This window comes from Pipistrellus kuhlii, unplaced genomic scaffold (genome assembly GCF_014108245.1).
Source record: "Pipistrellus kuhlii isolate mPipKuh1 unplaced genomic scaffold, mPipKuh1.p scaffold_m20_p_1, whole genome shotgun sequence".
NCBI classification, from domain to species: Eukaryota; Metazoa; Chordata; class Mammalia; order Chiroptera; family Vespertilionidae; genus Pipistrellus; species Pipistrellus kuhlii.
The window spans coordinates 78,410,459-78,437,012 of NW_023425404.1; the positions used below are offsets into that span (position 1 = coordinate 78,410,459).

At 41.2% G+C, this 26,554-nt stretch overlaps 1 protein-coding gene across 2 annotated transcripts in view; it reads left to right on the forward strand.

Moving 5' to 3' along the window:
* Positions 1–1,491: 1,491 nt before the first annotated feature.
* ITGA8 (integrin subunit alpha 8) overlaps positions 1,492–26,554 on the forward strand; it is a 182,849-nt gene continuing 157,786 nt past the window's right edge. The window contains exons 1-2 of one of the 2 annotated variants that reach the window (XM_045585839.1): positions 1,492–1,910; positions 2,538–2,671. In XM_045585839.1, coding sequence (XP_045441795.1) covers positions 1,702–1,910; positions 2,538–2,671 — 343 coding nt within the window. In that variant the 5' untranslated portion in view covers positions 1,492–1,701. The remainder of the gene's footprint in view (positions 1,911–2,537; positions 2,672–26,554) is intronic. The other variant, XM_036453147.2, reaches the window with a different exon arrangement.

Genomic DNA, 26,554 nt, shown 5'->3' on the forward strand with positions numbered 1-26,554 from the left:
ACATACCAGTGTCAGAAAATGATAACTATGAGTTTATTCCCGAGCCTCTATGTCCTGCACAGCTCTGAACATTCCATGCTAATGCTGCATATGAATTACTCACTGAAATTTACTACACGGAATATCACATTTATTAACAATAAAAACTTGACTAGAGAAGCAGACTCTATGTCTCGCACAAATGGACTTTTGAATTGAGAAAAAAGCCTTCTACCATCTCCTCTTAAATCCTTGTCTGGGAAAGGACTATCCAGTTAGGACAGTGGTCAGCAAACTCATTAGTCAACAGAGCCAAATAGCAACAGTACAACAATTGAAATTTCTTTTGAGAGCCAAATTTTTTTAAACTTAAACTTCTTCTAATGCCACTTCTTCAAAATAGACTCGCCCAGGCCGTGGTATTTTGTGTAAGAGCCACGCTCCAGAGGCCAAAGAGCCACATGTGGCTCACGAGCCACAGTTTGCCCACCACTGAGTTAGGAAATTATCCAGACCTGGCGATATGCCAGGTAATAATATAGCTTATTAATTTTTACTACTTTTATAGGGACAAGATAAGCATAGACAAATAAAATTCAAATCTGTCTACCACGTGGGTTTTGATGTGAGAGAGATGAAAGAGTCAGCTTTTCCGTGGGCTCAGAGAGTTTCTGTGGGCAGGCCCCCAAATCTGTTTCGCCAGACTGACCACTGCTCTGAGTTGCATCTTATGCTTCCAGAGTCATTGAGGCTCCCACACTCAGATTCAACAAGTCCATCAACGGGCTCACTGTTTACCTCCCGTCCTGCTCTTTCTGCCCCCTCCTCACTGTTTGTTATTCTTTAGACGCCCCCTGGGCTCTCTTCCACATTCATTCTATATCTTGTACTCTTGCTGAGGGCAAACTGTAAGCTCCAGCATTCCAAACTTTGCCAGTCTTCCTCACACTTACACAGGGTCACGAAGATTTGGTACCAGGACGTTTCATATGCCTGGCGTGTCCTAGAAAGTTCTAAATAAAATCTCGAGACTTTCTTTATTTCTTAGTTTCCTCTGCAGTGAGCTGGGGTGGAGTTGGGTGAGGAGAAGATTGTTGGATTTAGATGTTCTCAGTCACAGGAGTGGGGGAAAAACGTATCCACCCTAAGGGTCTTCAGACTGCAGAGGTGATGCAAAGAGGGCGCTTTATCTTGCCTCGTGGTGGGACACCTTTCCACCTTCTTCCATTTGGGGACAAACTGGAGAAACCCCTCGCCCTGCACGTGGAGCATTCCTTCGGAAAGCAACGGCTCACACTGACACGTCCAAGACTCAGATCGTCCTTGAGATGCAGCTGTAATAGAAAACCAGGAGCCCAAACAGGCGCCTGGCGCCGGCTGCCAGCGGGGGCTGCGAAGGCCCCGGAGTCGCTGGCTCCCTCGCGCAGCCCGCGGACCCGCCGCTAGGGGGCGCCGCGAGCGCGCCCGCCCCGCCCGCCCGCCCGCCAGCGGCCGCGGAGGGCAGGAGGCGCTGGGCCGGCCCCCCTGCCGCCTCCTGCGGGCCGGGAGCCGAGGGAGCAGATCGTGGGGGACGCGTGGCGGAGCGCAGGGGCTGTCACCGCTGACGCTCACCCGCGCGCACCGAGCCGGGACGCGGGCATCTGGGGGCCGCCAGCCGCCACCCCGCAGTCTCCCACCTGGGTCCCCTCCCCGGTGCGGTGAGCGGCCGCCGGGGCGGAGGCGATGTCTGCCGGGCGCCGCCGCGGTCCCCGGGGCAGCCGGGCGCAGCCGCTCGCGCCCCGCTGCTGCTGCCTCTGGGCTGCGCTGGGGATGCTGTGGTCCCCCGGCTCCCAGGCGTTCAACTTGGACGAGGACAAGGTAACGGTGTACAGCGGCCCGGAGGGCAGCTACTTCGGCTACGCGGTGGACTTCCACCTCCCCGCCGCTCGCACGTAAGTCGCCGGGGCCGGGAGATCGCGCGCGGGTCCGGGGGCCGCGCCGGTCCCGCAGCCCGAGGGGAGGTCCCTCCCGGGGTCCACGGCGTCCCGTCCCGTCCCGTCCCGTCCCGCCACCAGCCTCCTCTCCGCGCGGGGCGCTCTGAACTGAGACCTGCCGCTGGCGGAGCCACGCCGGGCTTGGGGACTTGCAGGTACAAAGGCGAGCGTGGCACGGCGCGGGGAGCGGGACGCAGACGCGGGCCAGCTAGACCCCGGCCACCGGCCACCGCACCGTCGGTGACGCGGAGCCTCCGGCAGCTCAGTGTCTGGGCGCAAGTGCCGTCTGCTCGCCACCAGCCGCTGGCCCCTGGGCTCTGCGTTTTTAACCGCCCGCTTCCCGCACCTCCCTGTCCACACAGCTCTACCTAGAGCAGCACTGGGACTGTTCGCAGCCTCTTGCAGATCAGGTTCAGGACCCCGCAGGGTTCCAAGGGGAGCGAAAGTATGGTCCTGGGCTCCCTCCTGTACACGTTTCTGCCGCCATCCCCACCCCGGCAGCCTCGGTGGGCGTGTGGCCAGAGCCGCAGCTCCTGGGCGCAGGTTCGGGTTCCACAGAGCAGTTTTCTGCGCCCCTTTTCGCAGAGCCAGCGTCTTGGTGGGAGCGCCCAAAGCCAACACCAGCCAGCCAGACATCGTGGAGGGGGGAGCCGTCTATTACTGCCCCTGGCCCGCCGAGGGGGCTGCGCCCTGCAAGCAGATACCTTTCGACACCACCAGTAAGTGATACTTGTCATTCTCCACGGTGGGCCCTGGTTTCCAAGAACCAGAGCCATCCTAGCGTCAACCCCGGTCTTCTTCCTACTCATTTGGGCCCTCTGATGGGTCTGTGTTGTGGGCTGTGCAGGTTTCTAGGGAAATCAGCTTTTTAAAGCCTGAGCAGGAGGAAACTGCCAGTGACTCCCCGAAAGGGAGCATTATTTTGACCTGGAGTATTTGCATACATCCTCATAACTTCTGTTTTCTCTCCACCCGGAGTTGAGCATTTTCAGGGTGAGTGGATGCTTTGGAGAAGTACAGATAGTTACATCCTAACCTTGGTTATGGAGAGAATTTCGTTGCTTCCCAAAGACAGATCTGGGAAAAGACAACCCTTAGCATTTCCAGTACCCAAACTCCTGAAGCAAGACCCAGACATCGCTCCATGTTGCTGTTTAATTCTTTACAGAAAGAAAGAATTTTCTTTCAAAATATTGGACATTGGAGGCAAACTAGTACAGGCAGAGTGTGGATGGATTACATTCATTTCCAAAAATCCCTAGACAGATGTTTCTTATTTAATTAAAGGGAAAATACATTTTAAACAATTCAGGCTGGTTATGTTTCCTCTGGTGTTTTCTCTTTGGTTCCTGAGAAAACAATTTAAATGTAATACTTTCAAGAACATTAACACTGCATGTTCTAATTTGTACCTCCAAAACTTTATGAATTCAAAAGATAAATAAGAAAGCAAATATCTTTTCAGAAAAATATGTGAATAGGTCAACTCAGTGTTTTTCAATGAACAATCATTTAAAATACCTTTTGTATCACACAACTATTTTATAACATCATTATTGTTATATTAGGTTGAAAATCCATTTTCACAGAATTTTGATAAAATTGAATGGGTGGTATTTACCTGCTGCCTTAATTAATTTGCATTGTTTATTTTAAAGGAGAAAATAGTTGCAATTCTATGAATGTGGATATCATTTCAAAGGAAAGAAATACTATACAAGAATTACCTTGAGTTATGACAAAATTAGGAAAATATTTACATTTGTAATGAAACAGTAGGGAACAAACTAGTACAATTGTGGCCATTAAATAAATAGGAAATTAATAAATAAATAGGAATACAATAAAATGTCAAGAAAAGTTCACTGTTAATTAGAGAAAGAGCAGAGGGTAGATAGCATATTTTGTCCAGATTCTGAAAAAACCCTCTTAATTCTCAAAAGACTTTTGAGATGTCTGATTTAACTTTTAAATGTAGAAGGTTTTTCTTGATAGCCATATGCACTCATCCTATTATTCTTAGCAACCATAACCACAGTAACTTGAGGATTCATAAATAGAAGAAAAGGGGGGGGGGGACCCAGGAAGGGAGGTAGATGTTTCTAAAATAATTGAGCAAAAAAGAAAAATTGCAAGTAAAGGCCACAGAACGTTTCTGAGAAGTGAATGGCTCATGATGGAATGAACATAGCCTGGGGGAGTCTCACAAAAAGATGTTAGTGAGAGAAGAAAGTTCCCCATGTCAGCCATCAGGGGGTACTGTGGGCCCAGGAACCTCGGTTGCTGTTGGGAATGGCCTGAGAACAGAACAGGTGGGGGAAAGGAGTCAGAGGCTCAGGTGTTTACTACTGAGTGGCTGCCAGCACTCCACACATCTTTTCTACCACTTTACCCATGCATCCCCACAGAGGATGGGAGTGCCAGTGGCTGTCATTTGCTGTGAAGCTGTGAAAAAGAGGAAGGGACAGTAGGAGCCAGTAGAGCTATTTCCAGCTTTAGCATCTGTTCTGTGTGTTGGGTATGACCTTGGAACCAAAGGTACAAAGGCAGAACAAAGACATTGCTGGGTCTTGTAGTCAACGTTATCAGATGCATTACGTTTATCGACCACCTGCTAGTAACAATCACTTATGTATGTTATTTCTAATGCATAAAAGAAAACAGCCATGTGAAATTCACTGTTTGCATAAGGAAACCGACACAAAAAGTGTTAAAATACATGTATGTTGAAGACCACACAATGGTGAGAGTGGATGCAGGGTTGGGAAAGAGGTCTGTGCTCCAAAACCTGCCTGTGCAGCCTGCCTCCCTTCCTCACGGAACTGCACCTGAGGCTCCTCTCACCTTCCCGCCCCCCCACACCCCTTCACCCCAACCTTAGCCTCACAAATATGTATTTAAATCCTATAGAGAAGGTCTGAAAGGGAATGAACTTTGGTGGAGGGTTGTGGGAACCAGAGTGTAGAAGCAGCCTTTGTCTTGGTGGGAATAATGGGTTGCATATGCCTCTGGTTTGCTGCAGCTCCCGCCAACAGCCCTGTCAGTGTCCCCCTCATCCGCCTCCTGTCTTCCCTTTGCCCTCCGGCAGCAACAGAGTTTCCCCACAATGAGGAAGCAAAGCTCTGCTTGACAAAGTTCTGAGTGCTGGACACCCACAAACTCACATTCATGTAATAGTGTGATGTTTTAGGTATATATACATATATATTACATATATACACATACAAAATATATATACACACACAAAACACACATATGAACACACACACACACACACACACACACACACACACACACATTCCTCTGTATTTCCCCTGTCTGCTTTTACTATTACATCTGAATTCAGGACATTCTATACTAATTTGACCTTTTAATGACATTGTTTCAACTTGTTCAGGCCCCTTGGGTGTCAACAATTTAGTGTTTGCTGTGGTAACCTACTAAATTCTCTCAGCCTAGACACTAAAGGAGACTGGCCTATATTTAGCCTCTGAATCTGGTTGTGATCTTGAACCTCAGTTTATTTAAGGTCAGATGCCTTAAAAAAAAAAAACCTATCTTTTATTTAAATTTTTTTAATTAAAAATCACTTTTTTATGTTATCATATAACTTGGATTTTTTTTAAATTTATTATTTCTCATCATAAACGCAACAACAGAGGAAGCTGGGAATAGCCTAGCACTTCAAATGCATGAATACTATTAAAGTCTGTGGTCCTTTCAAGTATGGTAAAGGAAACTCTAGGGAAGCATATGGCGGTGGGGGAGGTGCAAAGTGCAAAGAGTAGACAATTTTCCTGCTCTGTACCAAATCAAGTGGTTCCAAAAAAACACTTCTCTCATCTCCCTTCTCTCTTCCCCTCTTACTTCACTAGAATAAAATTCCCCCCATCACCAAGCTGATTTCTTTCACTTTTGCCTCAGGAACTCTCTAAACCATGCCCTGTCCTAACTTAAATCATCACATCTGCCAAATTCATGCCTCTGGTTTCTAAGTCTACTCCGAGGTTCATCTCTTCATTTTCCTACATTTTCCAAACCCATGTGTGGATTAAATAAACACTGAGATTACAGCCCTCCGGCTAAAGGGGGGTGGAGAAGCAGAACCACAGACACTTTATCTGAGGAAGGAGGAAAGGGCAAATTGCAACAACAGTAACAAAATAGTACACAGATACCTACCTGGCTGTTTTAAATGCTCAAATGAAACATTTTGAAGAGAAAGATGAGGCATGTGCTCATTAATGATGATAATCATCACAGCGCTAACAATGGAGAGGCAGTGCAGCTGGGAACCACTCACACAGGGCCCCACATAAGGAGTGAACAGGAAGAGGTGGAGGTGCCACTGAGATTTGGAAACCACTTGGGAAAGACTACTAGGATTGGCTGGCCTTAATGTAGGGTTAAAATAAAATTACAATAAATCACACCATCTTAAAATTTGGTTAAGATATTCAAAGCTCTGGAATGCTAAGATTTTTGTGAGAATTGTTGTCGGGCTTGGAGGCCGGAAGCCTTTATTTTGGGAGCTCTGTTTTATTTTGTGTTGAGCGAGCCCACAATAAGGCGCAGCGCAGAGCATCTGGCGCTGGGACTGGTATAGGGTGTTTTTGATAGTCTTGGGTGTGCCCTTTTTCTCATGTGAGGGTTGGGAAACATATTGGGCACATAAGTCTAGCTTTTCCAACTTCCTCAGAAAGAAATCAGCTTTTGTTCAGGAACAAAGAAAAGAAAAATGTAGGTCAGAGCAAGTCAAGTAAATGGCAGAGGAAATAAAATGTGCCAGAGCTCAGTGAGAACAGAAATCTGGGCTCTGGAAAATTCAATTGAAAATGGAGAGAGAGAGAGAGAGAGAGAGAGAGAGAGAGAGAGCGAGCGCGAGCGTGCGCGAGAGAGAGAGGAGAGAGAGAGAGGAGAGAGAGAGAAGCCAAAAGATAACCTGCTCCTTTTAAGAATGAATAAACCCATGTATTAGGGCAGGAAGCTTACTCTGTAAGGGTTGATCCCATTGAGTCATCAGGGGAGGTTAGCAGGATGGCTTACCATTCTAGAAACAATTCAGGATGGCAACCGCCCCTGATAAGCTGTCCTGACAGATGCAGCCCACGTCCCCAAACTTCTCCCAGTTGGCTCAGAGTTCCCACGTGACAGAATGAAGTCAAGTCCAGATCTGAAAAGGGAGGAGGCGGTGGTCCCTACATCACATAGCAACCGAGGAAGCAATTAGAAAAAGGAAGTCCTTGAAACTCCAACTAGAAATGGGAAACAGATCTGCTCTACGGCTGGTTGAGTTGTATGAGCGTTAGGCGCCTGTTGCTTAATTTGCAAAATTCTTTCAAGAAGTTGGAAGTCTGTGTGACGGAACAGGCTTCCAGGCTTTTGGCAGGAATGGTCAGTGCTGCTTTCTGGGAGAAATGTAGGAAACTGTCTTGGAATTATTCTGAAAGCAGAAAAATGCACTTTGCCATGGAAGCTGGCCGGTTGAGGTGTGTGCACTCAGACTTCACCTGTGCTGGGTAAAGAGCCCTGCAGCTGGTTCTGTGGAGGAGAGTTTGCCAGTGCCTCTAAAAGCTCAGTGTGCCCGGATGGTCACCATCCGGATATGCAAACGTGGATGTTTAGGGAGGGGAGTTGAAAGAATAATTATTGGTCTTATTAAAAGCACTCTCTTAAAAAATTAATTTTCCAAATTCAATTTAAATACACCTTTACAAAACCATATTTAGTGCCTTGAGATAGGTGTACCTCTACAATGAAATCCTAATATATATTTAAAATCATTTTAATTTTGGGGTATGCTATATGGAGACTTGAGCTAGATAAGCAAATTATAATTCACAAATAAGCAGTTTGTACTTAAAACATTCTAGTTACCTCAGAGGTGTTATTCTGCATGGGCGTTCTTCAGTTTGGGAGGAAAGGGTATTGCTCCCAGGCCTGCCAAATTGAGGAACTCTTCCAGATCCATAAGCACTACTCACAGCGATTACGTTCCCTTTTAGCAGAATGAAGATGTAGATTACAGAAACTCGTCTTTAGAGGAGTGGGGGGCAGGCATGGGGAGTAGGAAGGAGCAGAACAAGGGCGCTCCGGGAGGGGATGGAACTTTCTGTGTCTTGTCTGTGGTGGGTTCCATTGAATGCACTTGCCAAACCCACAGGGGATTTTACTGCATGTAAATGGAAATGAGAAAAAAAGACCTTTCAGACAATGCTAGAGAGCTATATATTAGATCTGATGATTAAATGTGGTTTTGTGGCCACTGCTATGAACATGTGGACACTAAAGGAAGGTCTGAGTGATAGTAACGAAGTTTAAGGACATATGCCCTCTGAATGCTTAGGCTATTGCTTAAGAGAGAGCAAATCACTAGGACCTTTAAATAAAGGATATTATATTCAGAATGTGTTTAGTAAGAAAGCTATGAATGAACACATGTTGAGTAAGCATGAATATTTGCAATGAACAGCCACATTTACGTAATTCTCACATCCTTACTGAAATTCAGGCCTGGGACCCCTTGTTGATAGTCATTAAATCAAGAAGATCAAGCTTCAAACACATTATTGTAATTATCAGAATTAGTACACTTGCACTGCAATAATTTTCTTATTAACATTAGGCCAGTTTTATTGTCCTGTCTGATATTGAGCATATGAACACAGATTTGTATGTGACATTGAAAAGCCTCCATAGCAGTCTGCCCTGATTTCCAGGACACGGAGATCAGGGAGCAGGGCACACCCACTGCTGTGGGAACAGGCGGACGCAGCCCGCATCACGCAGAGTATCTCACCCCAGGTGTAGCGGTGACAAGACAACTCCCTCAGCCAGAGATGGCTCCCTTTCAGACTTCAGTTATCCTCCCCTGTGATTTGCCCAGATGTCTCCAACTAAACCACCTTCCTCTTGCCATAATGCTACACCTTATCTTTGTAGCACAACACATCATAGCACAGCTTACTTTTCATATGTGTATTTTGTACACACGTGTTCCCACTCATTCTGGGTCCATGTTCTGGTACCTCTTCACCACTTAGAACATCTCTCTCTCTCTCTCTCTCTCTCTCTCTCTCTCTCTCTCTCTCTCTCTCAAATATATATAGTTACTGATTTTAGAAAGAGAGCAAGGGAGAGAGAAGGAGAGGGAGAAATATCAATCGGCTGCCTCCTGCACACCCCTTACTGGGGATCAAGCCTGCAATGTGGGCCTGTGCTCTAATCTAGAATCGAACCAGTGACCTCCTTGTGCATGGGATGATGCTCAATTCTCTGAGCCACACTGGCTGGCCACCACCTAGAACATCTTATTCTCCAGAAATGATTTTCTGGGGGCATCAGGCTTTTCTCTTTCTACAATTCTGAGCAGGACTTATGTCTCAGAAATGAGTAAAGTTGCTGCAAATCCCTTTTTTTGGTTTATCCTCACCAGAGGGTATTTTTTTTCCATTGATTTTCAGAGAGAATAGAAAGCAGGGAGTGAGGGAGAGATAGAAAAAGAGAAAGAGAGAGAGAAACATTGATGTGAGAGAGACACATAGATTGGTTGCCTCTCAAACATGCCTGACAGGCAACCCAGGAATCAAACCAGAGACCCTTTGGTGCACAGATGACACTCTAACCACTTAGCAACACTGGCCAGGGCTGCAAATCCTTTTTAGAAGAAAGGGGGCATAACACTAAAAAATAATATTTTCAAATATCCTCAGTATAAATAGTCAAGTAAATTATGACATAATCACAAAATTAAGTATTATATAACAATAAAAATTGTCTACCACAAATCAGTATAAAATGGGAAAATGCTTTGTTTTAATGCTAAGTGAAAACATAAAATTCAAAATTGTATCTACAATCTTAGAAGAGTATAAGAAGGAATATGCAATGAGAAGCTTCTGGGAGATATAGATTATTTTTTTTTCCCAAATACATTTCTTTTTTATTTTCCAAACCATTATCACTAGGGCCAGTAATGACAAAAACCATTTTGCAGAAATTTTTTTCATGAAATTATCATGTTTGGTGATGTTATGAAGATTAACAATAAAAGTTTATAATTAAGCCTTTGCTGGTTTGGCTCAATGATAGAGCGTCAGCCTGTGGATTGAAATGTCCCAGGTTCAGTTCCTGCCAAGGGCACATGCCTGGGTTGTGGACTCAATCCCCAGTAGGGGGTGTGCAAGAGGCAGACAATCAATGATTCTCTCTCATCATTGATGTTTCTATCTCTCTTTTATTCTCCCTTCCTCAATAAAATATGTTAATAAAAATGCTTATAATTAAGGTTTTGTATTGGCTGATGACAGTCTTAGTTGCTCTGTCATTTAGAAATATTTACATAGAGGTACTTATGTTTCAAACTACAAAAACCTTAAGGTATTTTTAGTAACAATTATATGCTTAAAAATAAGAACATGCAGTGTATCACCTGTATTCATTATAGATTAAATCAGGAGAGCCCTGGCTAGTGTGGCTCAGTGGTAGAGTGTCTCAGTTCACCAAGGGGTCATAGGTTCAATTCCCAATTAAGGGTTCATACCTGGGTTGTAGGATCAATCCCCAGCCCCGCCTTCTGGGGAGGCAACCAACTGATGTGTCTCTCTCACATCCATGCTTTCTCTCTCTCTCTCTCTCTCTCTCTCTCTCTCTCTCTCTCTCTCTCTCCCTCCCTCCCTCCCTCCCTCCCTCCCTCCCTCTCTCCTTCGCTCTCTCCCTCCCTCCCTCCTTTCCATTCTCTCTAATAATCAGTGGAAAAAATATTCTCGGGAGAGGATTACCAACAGTCACAACAAAAACAATAGAAATATAGATTTGACATGGCAGTTTCTAGAGCCTTTTAGAATAAGAGGGATGTTTGTGAGTAAAACTGCTTGTCAGTGTACCTGAGTATGCTAAGCTGGCCAGGGAAATCATTTCACAAACTTCTTATAATGCAGTCAGTTCACAGAACTTGTAAGAAGAGGCCATTGGTAAAAGTCAGAGTGGCTACAGGTCCAGATAATTCAGAATGTGGATGGCATTTAACAGAGTCAGAATGTCCTGGCAAACTTACGAAGCAGCATGAAATTTTACAAAATGATTTGGTGCTTAGTTCGTGATCTGTGATGTACAATAATCAGGTATTTCTTTTCTTTAAAACATAACATATGTGCCAGTGATGAGTTAAAACAGCTATTTAGAGTATTTCTTTTGGGGAGTGCCATTCTACTCATTCCCAAATATTCTGTAGAGCTAAGATATATCTGTTTACATAAGTTAAGAGTATGTCAACATACTTGTCAACAATATTGGTTGGACAGGAAAGAGTGAAAGATGGCGGGGGATATGAAATGACTGGCTGAGTGAAGGCTGCAGCAGCATTTCCCAAGATCTCTTTTATACTGAGCATGAAAAAAAGGTTTCCATGTCAGATAAATTTGGAAATGGCTGCATTTACTCCCCTACTGTGTTAGTCAAGTTTCTCTAGAGGAAGATAACCTATAGAATGTATACAGGGTGGGGAAAAAGTAGGTTTACAGTTGTTCATATGGAAAATAATACAATCCTACATAATAAAAGCATAGTATGCAAATTGTCCCCTTGACCTGGAATTCATAGGGAGTTTGACCATGAGGCAGGGCCAGCCAGGGGATAGAAGAGAGTACCTGGCCTGCAGCCAGCAGCTGCTAGGGGCCCTACCAGTGCACAAATTTCATGCACTGGGTCTCTAGTAATGAATAAATAATAACACAAGAATAAACCTGTGTATCACGTACTCACAACTATAAACCTACTTTTACATATAAACTCCTGTGTATAAAGGAAGGGACTTATTCTAAGGAATTGGCTCACACAACGTTAGAAGCTAAATCCCATTATCTGCCATTTGCAAGCAGGTGGCCCAGGAAAGCCAGTGTTATGATTGCATCTGAGTCCAAAGGCCTAAGAACCAGGAGCACTGAAGGCAAGAAAAGATCAGTGTCTCAGATCAGGCAGAGAGGCCAGATTCTTTTTCCTCCTCCTTTTTGTTCTTTCCAGGCCATCAACGAATCGGATGGTGCCTACCCACTTGGGGAGGGCAAACCACTTTAGTTTGTCCACCAGGTCAACTGCTAATTTCATCTGGAAACACGCTGACAGAAACATCCAGAAATAATGTTTAGTCAAATATCTACCCATCCCATCATCAGGGATCAAGGTCAAGTGAACACAAAATTGACCATCACACTCTCTATGAGACTTACAATGCATATTTTCCTAGAAAAGGCATTGAGAATTTACAAATGAAAGAAACCCATTGGAAACATACAATAGGACATTAATTCTCTTCACATTTATTAGGCCAAGGCATGCCCAGATATTTCTGAAGTAACAATGGTCCCAAATCTCTGGCTTAAAACAACAAAGGCTTATTGCTTATTCTGTGCTTAATATGAGTTGGTAGGGAGGCTCTGCTAACTCGAATCACCCAAGGACTGGAAAATGAAGGTTTCTATTGACATGTGTTTTCAGGATCACCCTAATAGAAAGGGGATGTGGCAAATTACATGCTGTCTGTTAAAGCTTCCATCAGGAATTGACATTTATTTCTTCTCCTCACCTTGGGTAGTCCAAAGAATGCCTAGAAAGCTATCCATGTCAACTTATTAGAATATCTAACACATTATTTATCCATAACTATAAAAATTGTATCTACAATGTTTAAGAGAATACTATAGAGACTTCCTAGTAAGTCATAATGTCTTTTTCCCCTCAAAGCACCAAAGGTTAATTTTAACCCATTTTTACTTATAAAAATGTTATCTAAAGGGAGCAATGAAGTTGAAAGTAAAGATCAGTATTAGCAAACAGTAAAATTAAATTTCAGTGACGGGAAGAACGTTAGTGACTTTCTACAAGCAAACACTGTCTCAGACGCCAGAAGAATGACATGAACAGAGCGCCGTGCCATACTTTTGTGGAGTTTAGAATGAATAGCCAGGGACAAAATGAAAAAAAGTAAGGTAAGGACAAGAGGACAGAGAGTGGTGAGTGTGTTTGTGTGTGTGTGTACACCTTTATTTTAGATTGAGTGGGATACTAGTTTCCTGTTGCTACTGTGGAAAATTACCACACACTTAGTGGCTTTAAACAACACAATTTGGTTTTCTTACATATTTGGAGGCCAAGTCTAAAGCAGGCCTCCCTGAGCAAAAATCAAGGTGTTGGCAGAGCTGTGTTCCTTTCTAGAGATTCTCAGGAAGAATCTGTTTCCTTGCATTTTCCAGCTTCTATGGCTGTCTTCTGTTTCCAAAGCCAGCAATGTCAGCTTAGCCTTTCCCACACTCCCATATCGCTGGTTCTCCTTTTCTGCCTCCTTCTTTCACCTTAAATTATCTTTATTATTACCTTAGGCCTACCCAGACAATATAGCACAATCTCCCCTGTAGAAAAGAGTGATAGAAAATGAGGCCAAAGAGCCAGATACAAGCAAGATTATAGTACCTTACAGGCCAACACATGGACCTGGGATTTTATGCCAACAGTGATATGCAGCCAATGATGCTTTTAAGTAGGCAGGTAACATAATTTGAATTGTGTTTTTAGAAGGATCTGTTTAATAGACTGTAGTCAAGCAAGAGCAGAAGCAAGGAGACCATTGTCCAGTGATAGAGAAGTATGATTTAGGCTGAGAGATAGCAGTTAGAATTGAGAAGTGGTTGGATTTGGGATTTGTTTGAAAGTGCAGTTGGTGAGGTTTCATTGTGGATCAGAGGAAGAGTATAGAAGAAAGAGAACATTTTGACCGAAGTGACTGGAGGAATGGGATTGAGACAGGAAACAGTAGGGAAGGAGCAAGTCTTGGGGAAGGTCAGGAGCTGAGTCCAGGTAAAATTTGAGATGCTTGTTGATATCCAAGTGATGTCATATGAGCAGTTGGATAAATAAATCCAGAGTTCAGGCAAGAAGTTGGAGATTTAAATTGGAAGTTATAAGAATGTAGATGATATTTAAGATCATGACTTAGGGAGTGAGTGTCAATGGAGAGGAGATGAGAAGCAAAAGGAAAAGAGAAGGGAAGAGGAGGAAAGGGAAGATGGAAGATCCAAGTTAAGATTGAATCCTGGAGCAAACTGACATTTAGAGAAATATTGGATAGTTGAAAAGGATGTATAAAAGACATTAAATAGTGAATATTAAATATGATGAAGTAAAGTTAAAATGATTATTGAGTTTTGGGGTATGAGAACTTGGAAAAAGGCTAGAATGTTAGCAGACAACATATATCTTGTTGGAAATATTTCAGTTTGAGATGCAATGGGAAATCCAAATGGACAGAAAATTTAGCCCAGAATCTTTTATGCTCTATTTCCTGTGGTTCAATTGCATCATGAAATAATTTGCCTCTGCAACTTTACTTACATGATACACCCTCCTAGAATAACCCTACTTTTTCATCTCGTTTTATCTTTTTCTAAAGTCCCATTTGTCCTTCAAATCCATTCCCAGTTCTGCCCAATAACATGTATTCTTTCCTCATCTGGATTATTTTACATTTCAGATAGGTCTTTAAAGAAGTCCTTAATACAGTCCATCCTGTATTATGTTTACTTGTACATGTGCTATCAACTGCAATATTTTTGAGGCTGTGAAAAGTAGGGATACACTTTTATTTCTATTTACAATTTCTAGGCTGTTTTATACAAATAAAGTATGCCTTACACACACACACACACACACACACACACACACACACACACACATATATATATATATATATATATATATATATATATATATATAAAATCTATAATAATAAAAAAGTAATATGATAATTAGATCAGATGTCCTTCAGGACAAAGCTGGGGTTGTAGGGAAGCCAGCCTGGGTTCCTGGTGCCTACAGGCAGCTGGAGGGAAGCCAGTTTGGGTCCCCAGTGCCTGCCGGCAGCTGGAGGGAAGCCAGCAAGGGTCCTGGGTGCCAGAGGGAAGCCAGAGAAGAAAGGTCTACTCTTGCATGAATTTTGTGCATTGGGCCTCTAGTGAAATATGTAATCTTAATGGTGGCTAGAAATGTAAGACATATATCTACACTAATAAAAGAGAAACATGAATCTTGAAACACCAATCAGAAACAATATATGCATCCTTATGTTCATAGCAGTGCAATTTACAATAGCTAAGATTTGGAAACAGCCTAAGTGCCCATCAATACATGAGTGGATAAAAATGCTGTGGTACATTTATACCATGGAATACTATGCAGCACTAAAAAAGAATCTCTTACCATTTGAGACAGCATGGAAGGACCTGGGGAGTATTATGCTAAGTGAAATAAGCCAGTTAGAAGAAGACAAGTGTCACAAGATTTCACTTATATGTGGAAGCTAATGAACAAAATAAACTGATGAACAAACCAGAGCCAGAGACATGGAAGCATGGAACAGACTGAAGAATCTTAGAGGGAAGGGGGGCCATCAGGAGGAGAAAGAGATTACCCAAAGAACTTATATGCATAACCCACGGACACAGACAATAGTGCGGTAGATTTGGTGTGTGTGTGTGTGTGTGTATGGTGTTGACAGGGGTCAATGTGGGGGAAAAGAGAGCATATGTAACAATGAAGATAATCTTTTTTTTTTTATTAAAAAAAGGAGTGTCCAATTAGGTAAAAGAAGTCATGAGGCCAATGAAGAGTCTTGTAAGGTGGAGTGAAATGAAGACTGAAATTTAACCATTTGACTTGGCAAAGGAAAGTTCTTAATAACTGAAGGAAGCAGTCCAGTGGAGTGTGTCAAGAGAAAGGGAGGTCAACAGGAGGCAGCACATCTCTACAGCCACTTTTTCCCCAAGGAGTTTTGCTGAGTAGATGGGACCACAGAAATGTAACACCCCAAAGCTATTATAACATGCTTACAGTCTAATAGGAATTATTCAGTTGAGAGGGAAACAGTGATGATTAAAAGAGAAGGGGAATAGGAAGGAACAAATCCCTAAAAAAATAAAAAAGGATGGGTGGAATTCTTATACAGATGGAAGGATTGGTCTTAGAGGTGAACAAATTCATCCTTAGTAACAAAAGAAGGCAAAGTGAGGAGACAACTCAGAGTAGGTTGGTGCATTTGTTGATAAAACAAAGAAATGATTTTTTTTTAATTTCTTGCATTTTCCCCAGTGAAATAAAAGGCAAGATTATCAGCTGAGGGTGAGGAGGCAGAGAAGGTTGGGAGAAGGAGAGCATATGAATAGTAGCAGTATAAATTGATAAGTAGCAGGATCTCAGGCAGTGCATAGCAACCATGTGAATTATAAGTCTGAATTTATGTGCAGAAGGAATATATTTTGCCTCTGCTCACCATATAGTATGGTCCTGCCTGATTTGGGTGGAATTTAAGATCTCCCAGATTACAGTTCCATCTTGGGTGTTAAACTTCCATAAAAATACATTGCAGACACAGAAAGTTTGAATTCTGAATTTTCTATTTTGTGTAACATTGGGAATGGTGATTTTTCTAACCACAAAATGAACCATTTTGATAGATGATTTGGACTCTTTTTATTACAACATGGTCTGGCAACAGAGTGAGAACCTGAGGGAAATGCATGCATACAACAGGAGCTAATGTAAATGCATTTTAAGCACTATTGGGAGGCAAGTTTATAGAACCTTCATCCTGAAACCCAATCATATCCTGTATTTAAAGGCATTGCTTTGAGGTCATATTGAAGAGATTTATGTCATTTAGTCTGCTTCCTGAGCTTCCCATGTGGAGAGGTTTTCGTTATTTCTTCAAGTAAATAAATTATTGGGCACTAAACAGAAGCATGCTGTCCTCCTGCCCATTGGAAGGTGACATATAAGCCATATTGAGATTTCTCATTTCCCCAGCTACATCTATAGCAAGATATTTGATCCCAGGTCATTGTTCCAAGTGTGAGAAAAACCTAGGGATGAGAGATGCTATAAAAATTCAAGAAGCTGAAAGAAAATCACTGTGGCTGGGAATGACAAGAGATGCTGCTGTCAAGGTCAAGGTGATCTAAACCTGGTTTTAAGAATTCTTTCATTTTAGAAAGAACTCTGGTTTCAGGATAGAGAATGCATTTGAAGGTCACAAGCCTGGAGGAAGGGAAATCAGTTAGGAGGCCATGGCAGAAACGGAGGCTTCAAGAAATGGTGGTCATAACCAAGGAAGTGGCAACATGGATGGATAGGAGTAGATGGACTTGAGAGATCCTTAGAAGGGAGAATAAATAGGCATTGACTTCTGAATGGAATTTGGGACAATAGGATTGGTGATTGTCAAGGATGTGTTCCAACCTACTGGCTTGTTAATGAGACTGCCATAAAGGGAACAAGACAGACATACTCTTTGAACCCACAACATTCAAGTCCAAGGGATGAGGAGATTAGTGTCTGCCAGTTCTAACCCAGGGGTGGGTGCTGTGACAGAGAACTTGAAGACATTTTAGATGTGCAGAAGAAGAGCTGCTGTCCAGGACTAAAGTAGAGGTCTGTAGGGGGGTGCTCTTTGTGTATCAGGGACAGCTTTGCAGAGAGCATATCATTAAAGGTCAGAGCTAAAGAGTGATATATGTGTGCATGTGTGAGGGTGAATGTGTGTCTGAGCTTATGCCTGAGTATGGGTGTCTGAGTGTGTGTATGTGTGTGTGAACATATGTCTATCTCAAGGGTGGGTGAGATGAGAAAGAAAACTTAGATGAGGTACAGTGCCTTGAAGCAGATGAGGTCTAAGTTGATATCTGAATCTATACAATCAGATTGTAACCAGCTCTGCCTTTCAGATTTTTGTGTCATACTAGGGGAGTTCTTGTTTTGTTCTGTTTGTTTTGTTTTTAATCTGATCTGTAATAGATGGCTTGTCATTTCCCTTTAGAGAGATGATTTTTTCATTTCATAAAATTTGCTTCTCTAGAATCAGCATATGAGCAAGCAGAACATCTACCCAAAAACTCACTTGTATCTTAACAACAAAAATCCATAGATATTTCCAGAACAAACCTTACATACAACCTGAACCAACTTACATATGAAAAATATTAAAAATAATATTTATTATATGATATAGAAAACTCATTCATAGTTATTACTAAGCAAAGGTCTGAATAATACTGGTAGGCACAATTTGTTATTAAATACAGGAAGTTGGAAATGTGCTCTCTCTTCTTGGGAAGATGATATAGTTGTGGAAATAATTGGGACAAAATTTATATTCTCATTTATTATTGTAAAATCCTATGTAATAAAAGGCAAATATGCAAATCAACCAAGCAGTCTCTATGACACACACTGACCACCAGGGGGCAGATGCTTAATGCAGGAGATGCCTCCTTTTGGTCAGTGCACTCTCACAGGGGCGCACTGCTGTGCTCATGGCTGGGGAGTGCTCATGGCTGGGGAGTGCTCATGGCTGGGGAGTGCAGTGGCAGTGGGCAGTGGCAGGAGCCTCTCCTGCCTCCACAGTAGCCCTAAGAACCCCTTGGGGGTCCTGGACTACAAGAGGGTGCAGGCCGGGCTGATGACTGCCTCCCCCAACCCCTGGCCAATGCATGAATGTTGTGCACAAGATCTCTAGTTATTTAATAAAAGTATATATTATTGACTATTGCTATCCCAAAACCATATTTATGAATATTATTATTAGAACTCTAAAACATACATTCAGCTAATTTAATGTTATTAGTTATTTGCTTATATATGGAACCTAACATATAGATAGTGATATGCAAAATTTAAAATAGTGATTATTTTAAATTTAAAATAAAAGTTTCATGATTTTCAGAAATGATCTTGAATCCTCTTAAACTCTAATGTCTAGATGGTTTTACCAAACTCAACAGTGACTGTGTCCATGGAGTAGGATTCCAGTGGGCATTCACTTACTATCTCATATAATCATTTTTAATATAATTCTTTTAAAAATATATATTTTATTGATTTTTTTCAGAGAGGAGAAGAGAGGGATAGAGAGCTAGAAATGTTGATGAGAGAGAAACATCGACCAGCTGCCTCTTGCACACCCCCCACTGGGGATGTGCCTGCAACCAAGGTACATGCCCTTGACCGGAATCGAACCCGGGACCTTCCAGTCTGCAGACCGATGCTCTATCCACTGAGCCAAACCGGTTTCAGCTTTAATATAATTCTTTATACAAGTGTTTTTTACTTGTTTGAATTTTTAAAAATGTTTTTATTGATTTTAGAGAGAAATTAAGGGAGAGGGAGAGGAAGAGAGAGAGAAACATCAATGTGAGAGAGAAACATTGAACAATTGCCTCCTGCACGCACCCCAAATGGGGAGTAAACTCACAACCTGGGCATGCACTCTGACCAGGAATTCAATGAGGGACCTTTTGGTGTATGAGACAATGCTCAACCAATGGAGCCATACCAGCAAGGGTTTGTTTGAATTTTTAAAAACAACAATCTGAATGATTTTTAATTTGAAAAGAAAATAGTTTTGGACTCCACATTTCAAAACAGGTTTTTAAGAAAGTGATTTGGATTAGCTGGGAAACAACTAATGGAATTCCAAGGAAATGGAATTTTACAAGAGAAATGTCATATATGAAGTCTGGGAGGAAGACTCAATAAATAACAGAGAGAAAGTTGCCTAGATTTAAGGAAACGCTATACCTGAAGATCAAGTGTGGGGTCTTGAATCTACATTGTGGAGGCAGAGTATTTAGATTTGATCTACTAGGTATTCATGTATGTCTGTATATATGTCTCTCTATATAAATTCTTAATTTGCAAATAGACCAAATGGCAGAACAAACAAACAACCGGTTGCTATAACATGTGTTGACCACCAAGGGGCATACATGGAACATGCTGGGCATTGGCAGCAGGTGGCAAAGAGTGGAACATGGCAGGCATTGGCCATGGCGGGATGATGGAGCAGGTGAGCCGGGGCGCCAGACCAAAGCAGGACACTGGTCACTCATTGGGGCGAGCCTCTGGTGGTTACTGAAAATTCTTTGTTCTTGCACACCGGGGATGCCTGGCACTGGTCTTGATTGCTCGCAGCTCAGCACCATCAGTGGGAGTGAGCTGTGGTTGCTGGCCTCGATCGCCCCTGAGGGCTTCTCCACTTCCCTCTGCTCCTTAGGGGCAATTGAGGCAGAAGCCACTTCTTGCACCTGCTGACAGCGCCAGCCTGCTGGCACCCACTGCTGGCACCAGCCCCATTCATTTCACACTGTCAGTGGGTGTGAGTGGGGCTGGTGCTGTCAGCATGTAGGAGTGGTGGGTGGGAGTGGGGCTGCCAGCAGACAGGGGACTGGATGCCATGGCAGGAGGGGTCAGGTGGGGGTGTGGAGGATGGGCCAAGACCAGCCCTTGTGCCCAACACAACCTTACGGCTCACAGTTCCTTTCAAGGTGCACAAATTCGTGCACTGGGTTCCTAGTGCCATGGTCAACAAACTGCAGCTCATGAGCCACATACAGCTCTTTGGCCTCTTGAGTGTGGCTCTTCCACAAAATACCATGGCCTGGGCAAATCTATTTTGAAGAAATGGCATTAGAAAAAGTTTAAGTTTAAAAAATTTTGGCTCCCAAAAGAAATTTCAATTGTTGTAGTGTTGTTATCTGTGTTTACCAGAGGCAGGGATTGGGAGTGGGAAGAGGGGGAATTGATGAAGTGGTAAAAAGGTACAGAGTTCCAGTTATAAGATAAATAAATTTTAGGGGGGTAATATACAGTATGATAACTCTAACACTGCTGTATGGTGTATAAAAAAGTTGTTAAGAGAGATACTAAGAGTGTCATCATCAGGAAAATATTTTTTCTCTTATTTTGGTATTGATATGAGATCATGGATGTTAACTAAATTTATAGTGGCAATCATTTTATGATAATATAAGTAAAATAATTATATATATACTGTACATCTTCAATGCATACGATGCTGTATGTCAATTATATCTCAATAAACTGAAAAATTACATATAATATTTCTGAACATTATATAGAAAAATGAATTTATGGTATTTCCTTAAATACTTGATAATTCACAATAAAATGATCAAGAACATCAAGGCTAGAAGTGTTATTTAATGGTTTTTAGTAGTGGTTTTAGGGTGTTGAGAGTCAGACATTTGGAATTTTAATATCCTGGGACACAAAGATCAACTTCTTTTCTTGGTTTTGTTTCTTTTAGACAAGCAGTTCTCCGGTCACAGCTATTTTATTTTGAATTTTAAATGCCAGTATTTTCTATTCTCACATACAGAGTTTCAATTTAAATGAAACTTTTACAGCATAAGTTGACCACAGAAAGATTATAAACAAAAGTTTAAAGATTTCTTTTCCCGTTTTTTTCTGATTAAAAATGTCTGGACAGCTTCTGCCAGGGCTTTGAGAACAGCGCTAAGGAGACACACTTGAAGTGATGTGTTGACTGAAGGTTATAGGGACAGTGTGAGGTCGAGGACTTTATAAATAGTTTTCAAAAACCTTTCCGTCTGCCAAAACGCTTGGTCACACCTGTGTCAGTTTCAGCTTTTCTCTTTTCTCTTCCATGGTGATCTATCTTCACTTCTTGTAATTCCTCCCATTTTACTGAGCTGAAAGGTTAGAAAGATTTCCTTGCTGCCCATATGTGCACCACATTCTACATTCCCTCACTTCTGCTAGGAAATGAGCATTCCCATGAAAAAAGAACCCAAAGTTAGTAGCTTCGTACCCCGTTTGCCCAGAGACCAAAGCTGCCAATTTACCGGAGGTGCCTTCAAAGCCAAGAAATTCAGGATAAGCTGAATCCATTTTATTGCTGCCACCCATCTCCATTTTTCAGGCTGGCCTACAAGTTTTGATTTTATCATAGATTTTTCTCTTTTCAGATCATAGATGCAATTATACTCCCTGTAAAAACTCAAACAAAACAGAAATATATGAAAAGGAAATTTTATAAACCATTGAAGCATGGACACTCCCTGCCTTCAAGACAACTGTCATTAACAGTATAGTGTCTAGGCGTGTGTACACATCCACACACAGAACATTCGATTTCTAAGGAAAAGTGGGATTATATTGAACAATGTCACGAACAAACTTCTGAATGAACAGGTGGGAGCTTGGTTGTTCATTCAATAAACACTTGTGGAGAGCCTGCTGTGGGAGAGGCACTGATCTAGGAATTGGAAAGGCAGAAGCGAAGCAGAGAGTATTGCTGGATTTGTGTGTATTCTGAAGGGAAGAGATAGGCAATAAGCACACAGACTAAGAAGTAAGATAATCTTAAATAGGATAGGTGCTATGAAGAGAAGAAGCATATGCTGTGCTGTACACCTGAAACTAATATAAAAAAGTGTTGAATGCTAAAAAAGTTGAACAATTTAATGTAATGCCATTGTTGTATAATAAAGCATTTGGCTGAAAGAAATAAAAAGAATGATGGGAGACTAAATGCCAAAGGCAAGGAAGGTGTCTCTGAGGAAGTGGCATTTGAGCTGAAACCTGAGTTTGAAAATGAAAGGAACCAGAAACCATGGAAAGAGTATTTCAGTCAGTGGGAAGAATAAACTCAAAGAGGAGACAGAAACCCTGAGTGTTCAAGAAGGTCTGTGTTTCTGAAACTTAATGAGCATAAGAGAGTGGGAGGCAGGCAGGGGCCAGATCATGTTGGGCCCCGTGGGCTGTGTTGGGATATTTTTTTTTAAATTTATCTTTATTGTTGAAAGTATTACAGATGTGTGTTGAGAGGTATTATTATAAGAGTGGAATTGGAATTACAACTCTCTGAGAAAAAAAGATGGATTGTTCAATAAATGATGTTAGGACTACTGGCCTTTCATTTTGAAAGTAAGGTATCTATGCCACATTATATGTAAAATTAATGTTAGATGGACAACAATCCCCATAAAGAAGTTAAAAGATTAACAAACATTGGGAGAAGATATTGGCAACATGTATGTGGGAAAAATAATCAATACAATATGTTGAATTCTTACTTATTGATAAAACTAATAACTAAACAAGAAGATGAACAAAGGCTGTGAACTAGCAATTAACATAAGAAAAAAGTGTATAGTCCTTAATTAAGCACAAAAAATAATCAGGCCAGGGAGTAGCTTAACATTAGAAGACTTCTACACACACACACACACACTCACACACACTAAGCCATACTAATAACCAGGGAAATGCAAATGAAAACAGAACAAAATGAGGTTCCATTTGATAGTCATCTGGATTGGCAAAAACTTAGAAATCCTACAACAATGAGATGAGGACTCTTCTTGTGCACTGCTAGTACTCACGGAGAGTGCAGCTTCTTTGGAGATCAGTTGGCATATATGACAAAATGCATATGATAATTCTTCATGGCCCAGCAATGTCATTGCTAGTCCCCTGTTAGAAGAAAACTTGTGTTTCTAGAGATAGAAGGGGATATAAAGGCACATGTTTGTTTTAGTAGAAAAAATAAAAAAAACCTAAACGTTCATATGTAAATGGAATGGATAAATAAAATGTAGGTGGCTATTCAGTGAGATACAATTCTATATAGAGGTTAAAAAGAATGTGCTAGATCTAGCTAGCTAGCTAGCTAGCTAGCTATCATCTACCATCTATTTACCTTTCTATTTTATCTACAGAAATATGTATATCTTGCAACAAACATAAAATTAAATGTCAAATCCATGTATAAACTGCTACATACAAATAGCATAATACCATTTCTTAGGTTACAAAGAACACACAAAAGAATCCTATATAATAAATATGAAATATGCTAAGTGTTTGACTGATTGGTCAACTGTTCGGTTGACCCTTCAACCGTCACTGTGAAGAGCACTGACCACCAAGAGGCAGATGCTCCCACCTATAGGCTAGTTTGCTGCTGCTTTCCTGGGACTGCATGAGAGGGCCGGATATGTCCTGGAGCCCTTCTGTGGTCCCTTCCCAGCTGGCCCCTCATTGGCCCCAATCAGGACTGGGCAAGATGGCCCTGATCACCTCTGATCAACGGTGAGGCCGAGGAACCCCACCAGTGCACGAATTCGTGCACTGGGCCTCTAGTACTCAATAATAATCAATTGTTGGCAAACTATAACTAAAATCTAATCCACCACCTATTTTTGTATGGCCTATAAGCTAAGAGTAGTTTTTACATTTTTAAATGCATGGAAAACATTTTTAAATGAGTAATATTTAATGACATATGGAAATTATATGAAACTCACATTTCTGTGTTTGTAAATAAAGTTTTCTTTGAACACAGCCAAGCTCTTTCTTCTACATGCTGTGAGCTGTTTTCTTTTTTGTTTGTTTGTTTTTTTAACAGTGGCATAAGTGAGCTGAATTAACAAAGACCATAGAGACTGCAAAGCTTAAGACATTTATTACCAATTATTTGCAGAAAAACTTGCAGACTCTTGCTCTATATTGTTCATGGACATTATTTTGTAAATGATCAGAAGTATACACATCTAATTCATGATGGTGGCTATGACTGGAGGAGGAGAAGAGATGATTCAAACTAAGGATAGATGTTAGGGGTTCTGTACTGTTTATAAATGTGAAAAAACTTAAAAATTGTCAATTCGTGTTTGTCATATTAAATCCTTGTACCCTTCCATGCTTAACATTTTTTAATTGAATGTATTGGAGTGACATTGATTAACAAAATGTACATGTTTCAGATATACAATTCTACAATATAACATCTGTATATTGTATTGTGTGTTTACCACCCCAAGTCAAGTGTCCTTCTATCATCTTTTATCTCCCCTTTACCTCCATCTCCTTCCCCACACACTAATTTCCCTCTGGCAATCACCTGTTGTCTGTGTCCATGAATCTTTCTTTTATTTGCTTAATCCCTTCACCCTTTTCACCCAGCTCCAAGGCCTCCTCCTCCACCCCAACAGCTGTCAGTCTGTTCACTGTATCCATGAGTCTGTTTCCACTTTGTTAGTGTATTTTGTTCATTAGATTCTACATTCAAGTGAAATCATATGGTACTTCTCTTTCTCTGATTCACTTAGCATAATACTCTCCAGGTTCATGCATGCTGACACAAAAGGTAAAATTTCCTTCTTTTGTGGCCAAGTCATATTCCATTGTGTAAATGTACCATTGCTTTTTTTTTAATTTTTTTTTTAATTTTTATTTATTTATTTATTTATTTTTATCCAGTTTCTTGGGATATAATCCTAGGAGTGGGATTACTGGGTCAAATGGAAGGGTTTCTTTTTATCCACATCCTCGCCAGCATTTGTAGTTTGTTGATTTGTTGATGGTAGCCATTCTGACAGGTGTGAAGTGGTACCTCATTATCATTTTGATTTGCATCTCTTAGATGATTAGTGATATTGACATTTTTTTTCCATATGCCTCTTGACTATCTGTATGTCCACTTTGGACAAGTCCCTATTTAGGTCTTTTGCCCATTTTTAAGTTGGATTGTTTATCTTCCTTTTGTTAAGTTGTATGTGTACCCTATACATTTTGAAGATTAATTCCTTATTGGATGTATCATTGGTGAATATATTCTCCCGTAAAGTGGGCTCTCTTGTTATTTTGATGATGGTTTCTTTTGCTGTGCAGAAGCTTTTTATTTTGATGTAGTCCCATTTGTTTATTTTCTCCTTCATTTCAATTGTCCTAGGAAATGTATCAGTAAACATATTGTTATGAGAGATGTCTGAGATTTTGCTGCCAATGGTTTCTTCTAGGATTTTTTATGATATTTTTGTCTTACATTTAAATCTTTTACCCATTTTGAGTTCATTCTTGAGTGTAGTGGTCTACTTTCATTTTTTTGCATGTATCTGTCCAATTTTACCATTTATTGAAGAGTCTGTCTTGACTCCATTATATGCTCTTGCCTTCTTTGTCAAATATTAATTGAGCATAGTGGCTTAGGTTGATTTCTGGGTTTTTGTTTTGTTCCATTGATCTATATGCATATTCTTGTGCCAGCACCAAACTGTTGAGTACAGTATACTACAGGCTGCTTTGTAGTATAATTTGATATTTGATATTGTTATCCCTCCAACTTTGTTCTTCTTTCTCAAGATTGCTACAGCTATTCAGAGTCTTCATTTTCTTATTCCATATGAATTTTTGAGAGTTTGTCTAGGTCTGTGAAATGTGCCATTGGTATTTTAATGGGAATTGAATTGAAACTATAGATTGCTTTGGGTAGTATGGACATTTTAATGATGTTGATTCTACCAGTCCATGAACACAGTATATTCTTCCATTTGTTTATATCTTCCTCTATCTCTTTTTTCAATGTCCTGTAGTTTTCTGAGTACAGGTCTTTTACCTCCTTAGTTAAGTTTATTCCTAGGTATCTTAATTTTTGTTGTAATGATAAATGTGATTTTTTAAAAAATTTCTCTTTCTGTAAGTTCATTATTGGTGTATAAAAAAGCCATAGATTTCTGGGTGTTAATTTTGTATCCTGGCAAATTGCCAAATTCATTTATTAGGTCTAGTACTTTTTTGATGGAGTCTTTAGGATTTACTATGTACAATATTATGTCATCTCTAAATTATGACAGTTTTACTTCTTCTTTTCCAATTTGGATGCCTTTTTTCTTCTTCTTGTCTGATCACTATGGCTAGCACTTCCAGTATTGTGTTGAACAGGAGTGGTGAGTGTG